This window comes from Crocodylus porosus, unplaced genomic scaffold, assembly GCF_001723895.1.
Source record: "Crocodylus porosus isolate Cpor-Errol unplaced genomic scaffold, CroPor_comp1, whole genome shotgun sequence".
Taxonomy (NCBI): domain Eukaryota; kingdom Metazoa; phylum Chordata; order Crocodylia; family Crocodylidae; genus Crocodylus; species Crocodylus porosus.
The window spans coordinates 58,628,869-58,634,886 of record NW_017728931.1 but is presented as its reverse complement, the minus strand read 5'-3'; the positions used below and the strand labels follow the sequence as shown (position 1 = coordinate 58,634,886).

Sequence of the window (6,018 nt, the reverse complement as noted above, 5' to 3'; positions counted from 1 at the left end):
ACATGAAGTTAGGCAATAGAGGTTACAGACTGGACAGTCAGCATAACTATTGCATTTGTTCAGCAGAATGCTCAGTTTGATCTCAGTGTAACTACAACAGTTGAACTTACTGTGCTTTACTCATCTATGTATGGGTTTATTGCAACAACTTTCAATATAGACACATTTCCTCCCTTGCCTGATGCAACCCTTAACCAACTCAAAAGTTCCCACCTGGTACTCAAATTTCAATATGATTTGTCAAGTTCAGTGTATTAAATTAGATAACTGATCCCAAAGACAAAACCCTTCAATTTCTCTTTTAAAGTAAAGTAATGTGTTATATTCAGGTAACCACTCATAGAGAATTAAAAAACTAACAAACAAAGGTCAACATATCAACAATATTTATGAATGGTTCATAGAGAAAACTTAGAATCTGCAAAGAGGGTATAATAAATCTAACATAGAATACTTGGAAGTCCGTCACCTTAAGCAGGTCTTTTATTGTAAACAGGGAATCTCAATGCATAAGACAAGTCAAATTAATCATTGACAAGAAAAACCAAGAGCAACGAAGTTAGAGTTCCTCCACTTACATAACAATGACTTAAGCCCCATGCATTTATAAACCTAGTTAGTGATAGACTTGTTCAAAACACTTCTTAAGATAAACAAGCTTTTAGGACTTGCTTTCTCAGTTATCGAGGCTGGTTTGTTTAACATCACAAAATATTGGCCTGTTGTTCATTTAGACAATATCCACTTCTGGCAGACTAAAACCATTTCTGTACAGTAGATGTGCATAATTTAAATATAGCCATAAACAAAGGAGACTGTAACAAGGCACTGATATTAAGAGATCTACAAGGCTGCCATTGCAAGTTCGAACACATTATCAGATCATGTCCATTGCTTTGTTCCAGTTCCAAGAATAAATAATTTATACTACATAGTGTCAGGGGATGCAAGTCAGTAGGTAAAGACGCATGTAATTTTTTTAAGCAAAGTAGTAAAAATTATACTTTCCCATTTTGCTAGTCACACAATGGTATGTAGATTTTGAAAAATTGAGAGGATTCTTCTTAATGCTTGTGTTTTGGTTTTTGTACTCATCCTGACTTCAGGCTGAGCAATCAAGATGAATACTTGAAGTGACTTTCACTCCTGTACAGAAGGTTAGCACAAAGCCATGGCACTTGATAAATCCTACTTAAGCCCACCTGGCGAGCTTAAAATGAGCTATAAGTGGAGCATAATTCTTGTGAGGCCTCTTGCACAAGAGTGAACACAGTTCTGAGGTAACACCTGGGGAAACAGTTCTGTAACTCCTAAGGAAAATGACTATTTTAGACCCACTGCAGAAGAATTAAAAAGCATGAAAAGAGTCTAGGAAGAAAAATATCTTTAAAAATTAACAACTGCAAAAAAAAAAAAAATCCCAACAGGAGCATCCTCTAACAATTTCTTTCAATGATTCTATGATATCTCAGGAAGTGTGACATGGAACCAACTTATCTTTCCATCACTTTTAAAAAGGAAAGCAGTGTTTTCAGAATCTCTGCCGGTCTGTACTCTTAAGGCATTTTTGCTAAAAATAAAACTATTTAAGAACCCCCACACACCCCAAAAGATATAAATATCATTTTAGCAGCTAAAAGAAGAGGGATTTCTGTACTTTGAAAAGACTGTTGTTACATGCTACAAGGAAAAATGCTCTCAAAGGCTCAAGAGCCTTTTCAATTACAAACTGCTCTCCAAGGAAGTTTTAAGCTCACATGTCCACATATAGTGGCTTTTTTCTCTTAGCCATTACTCTTATTTTACCAAACCAAATAATTCATCCATATACTAGATCAGAAGGCAGGCAAGGGTGCTCTAAGCATATTATATATTTTGAAGTCCCTAAATGGATGGGAAGCTTAGGCTAATGCCTTCCGAAGCAACTCGTGCTCAACTTGACATGTTATAAGGAGCTCGTTTTCAGAAGCTGGGTGTCCATCACTTGCTGAAATAACAGACCATTTTAAAGCATCTCACATTCAACACCTCCCCCCAGAAATATCACTAGGCAAGTTAAAATAAGTTGGCCTAAATCATTAAGCACTTTTATACAAGTGAACTTCCTATCCAACACTGAAATATTAGTTTGACCGTAAGTACATGGGAAGTATTTATCATCTTATTTATATTTGCACATAAATTTTGCTTTAGCATGCCCATGTTAAATAGTAATACTATCAACAGCAGGGCACTTTTCATACCAGAGCATTCCAAATATACTTAGATTGCACTTCGGAGAAATTTCTCAAATGAGCTTAAATCCACTTAAAGATAGCCTCAGCAATACCCTCTCCTCCTCCAAAGAGAGAGCAGGCATCCCAGCAAGTAAAATAATTTTCAGTGTTATAAAAGTAGAAAGAGCTTTAACTATAAATATATAGACAGATTATACAGCAATAGCAAAAACATTACCCCTACTATTTCACACAAGTATGAGAAGTAAGCATGGTTAATGTAGTGTATTTAATATCCATGTTCTTTTTGAATGAAGCAGCTGTAAGAGGCTGTTCTGAAAAAAAAAGATCAAGTCTGCAAAATATTCTGGTTGGAGGGGACGACAACATATTTCTGTTTATTTTCTGGGTTTCTTACTGCCTGTCATAACAAAATAGTGATCATCACATTTAGTCTTCAATGCAGGATCTTTAAGTACACCAGGCACCCCCTTGCTACATTTATTTGTAGTCTTTCCTTTAGAGAGGGGCTTCTTGACTGTGTCAGCCAAGGTTTTTTCACTTTTTGGGGAATTTTTAATTGAAGACTGACCTTTTGTGGAAGGCTCTGCCCTTTTTTTTGTAGTTTGTACTTTGGCTGATGTCTGAGGAAGCCTCACAACAGATAATGGAGTGCGTTCAGGATGTTTTGATAAACTGGGGCCTGTCTGAGGGTTTCTACTGACATTTTGGGCCTGTACATGCTCTCCTGCCGGCCGTCTGTTAGCAGCTGAAGGCACACTCTTGCTTGTAGGCCTCAGTGCAGGTGATGCCTTGGAGGTTTTACTAACTGCAGATGCAGAATCTGGCTGTTTTAAGATTGGAGGGGTTCTGTTATTCTTCATCAGACCAGTCCCAGGTGGTAGCACCCTTCTGGGAGCCTGGGATTGCATTCCTGTTTGAATTGGACTTTTGAAAGTGGATTTTGGTGTTTTTTCAGATGACTGATAAGAATGTGTAAGCTTAGATACAGCATGAAGATTTGCATTAGGCAGTTTGGCAGGATTTGGTGAGGATTTTGAAGCAACCAGATTAGATTTAGCTGTGGTTGATATCACTTTGCATTTAGAGGGAGCACATTTTTGTTCTGAAGGCATTGGTTCAGTCGTCCCAGAGAATTCAGACATCTCATTTGGAGAGCAAGAGGCAGCTGAAAGTGGCACTGGTGCTGGAGAATTCGGGGATGGTACGAGTTTGACCTTAGGAGTATCTCGGGACCAAATACATTTACTCGGTGTCTTTGAATTGCCAGGAGCTGTTCTTAATACTGCAGGGGAAGAGCTTTTGCTTCCAGATTGTGCTTGCTTTGAAAAACCAGTTGGAGAGTTACACAGAGGAGACTCCAATTTCTTTGAAGTGCTTGTTAAAGATTTAAAAGGTAACTGGGCAACCGATGCTGAGGAACCTTGTACCTTGGAACATACTGACACCGGCTTGGTCGTAGAGGGCGTGTTCATTGCTCTTCTGGGGGATGCCAGGGCAGGTGTCTGTGGCCGTTTAGATAACACTTGCTTACTGCGGACTGCATGAGCACCTTTTGTTGCTGAACCAGGAGCTGGGGATTTTGAATTTTGTTTCTGAAACATATTAACAGCTGATATGGGATTCATTACAGGAGGCTGTAGAGGTTTAGCTGATGGATCAGAGGTGCTTTCATTAGTTCCACCTTTCTGAAAGGCCAGGATTTTTTGCTCCAGAGTTGCAAATTGCAACACACGACAAGGATCATATTTGAGTAGAAAACCTTGAAGAGTATCCCAACCTCCACCAACACGTACCATCACGTGTTTGCCATGCAGCATCTAAGAAAAGTTGGGAGGGAAGAAGGAAGAGGTTAATGAAACTGAAAACATAACTACTTTGGTATAAACTATATTGCCAAAATGCATATGTAGCATCACTTCCTATGCTACAACTTGAATTCGTTGGGATTAATTAACATATCAAACAAAACAACCCCACAATGTAACTTTGATAAAGTACCATTTATATAGTGTCCTATTCTGTCCCCCGTCTTTATTCTGTCCCCCGTCTTTTTTTTTAAATGAATCTAAAACAAAGACTTGTTTTGGTCCTTCTTGACATTACTGGCAATATTTTCGTGACTTAAATATATTTAAATATATTAGCCAATTACTTGCCTATCATTGAAGTGGCAGGGCATTAGCAGCACTCTTTGTCTCCTCTCTATTTTTTTTTAAACTTATGACAACTTCTAAAGTGGCCAGGGGCCACACCCTAGGCAGGATGCATGCTATAAGGGCCACAATAGTACAAACCATGGGTATTGTTCCCTCAACCCAGTTGCCACTTCACAATTCTCCCACACACATGCAGACAGCCTGCTTTCCTGCTTTAATGCATTCCTGTCTCTGGTCCTGCCTCCACCACTCCATTATGCATATGGCCGGACCACAGGCTTCTTACCGCAGGCTCCCCAACACTGCAGGGTGGGCTATACTACACTGCCCCTAGAGGCAGGTACAGGATTGGCAGCTGAGGGACAGCCTAGAGACCCTCACTTTTGCTGCAGCAGAAGCAATAGGGGGAGGGGGAGTGGCTACCAAGTGAGAGCAGACGTATGGCTCTAGTTTCCTCTCTAGAGCCTTGTGGGAGAGCTTATGTCGTGGTAATTTTAGGGATCACTTGGGTTAACAGTTGCCCGTGAATGCAGGAGACTGAACTCAATAGCTCCTTCCAGTCTTTAGACTAGGTAAACAAAACAGTGTAAGTAATGTGTCTAGAATACAAAGCAAACTGAAAATGCTAAGGCAAAAATTGTTCCTGTCAAGACTGTGTGTTACTAGACACTGTACATTATAGCAATATTTTCAGACAAGTTAGTTTCAAGAGGACAATGTCCCAGTTCCTCAGAAATTGTCTAGTCAGTATTGAAATCAACATTTATATTCTGTTGAGCTAGCTTCTTTGCAGTTCGATTTATGACTTCAAATAGTAACGTAAAGCACTAAACTTTAAATTTAGGCAATTCAGTTTAGTTGTAACTATTTATACAGCAGCAGTTTGACACAATAGAAGGTGCAGACAGAAGTGCAGCTCCCGGGTCTAACTCATGGTGCTTCAAAGAAAGCGCCATGAGTTAAACTAATCCTCCCAACCCAATGGATGTTAGCTGTTTGGTTGGGAGGTTGAGGGATCAAGCTCCAATTTGAAGTCAATCCAGGGAGAGAGGCTGTGATTCTGCAGCCTCCTCCCCTGGCTCTACTCTCCCACCGCCCCAGATCCCATGCTGACTCAGGATAGGAGAAGGAGAACACAGGGAAGGGAGGTCCATTCTGCGGTTTTCCCAGCCACGCCGGGGTGAGGGTGGATTGGAACCCCCACTCGGGGGGGGGAGGGAGGGAAGACTCCAGTCCACCCACCTCATCCTCCAGGACAGTCAAACGGGTCACTAACTGGTTGGAGGGCCGCACCCAGAGGGTGGTAGTGGATGGGTTCTTCTCGACCTGGAAGGACGTGGGCAGCGGGGTTCCGCAGGGCTCGGTCCTCGGGCCTGCACTGTTCAACATCTTCATCAGTGACTTGGATGACGGGGTAGAAAGCACCCTGTTCAAGTGGGTTTAACACTGATAAGTGCAAGGTGTTGCACATGGGGAGGAAGAACCGGCACCACACTTACAGGTTGGGGAACTCCCCTCTTGCCAGCACGGAGACGGAAAAGGATCTTGGAGTCGTCATTGACTCCACGATGAACATGGGCCAGCAGTGTGGGGAGGCAGTCAAGAAGGCCAACCGTACCCTG

General features: G+C 41.4%; 1 protein-coding gene across 1 annotated transcript in view; it reads right to left on the bottom strand.

Annotated features, from left to right (window-relative positions):
- Nucleotides 1-461: 461 nt before the first annotated feature.
- The window catches only part of GAS2L3 (growth arrest specific 2 like 3), a 21,437-nt gene continuing 15,880 nt past the window's right edge, over nt 462-6,018 (bottom strand). The window contains exon 8 of the mRNA XM_019545136.1: nt 462-4,057. Coding sequence (XP_019400681.1) covers nt 2,615-4,057 — 1,443 coding nt within the window. The 3' untranslated portion in view covers nt 462-2,614. The remainder of the gene's footprint in view (nt 4,058-6,018) is intronic.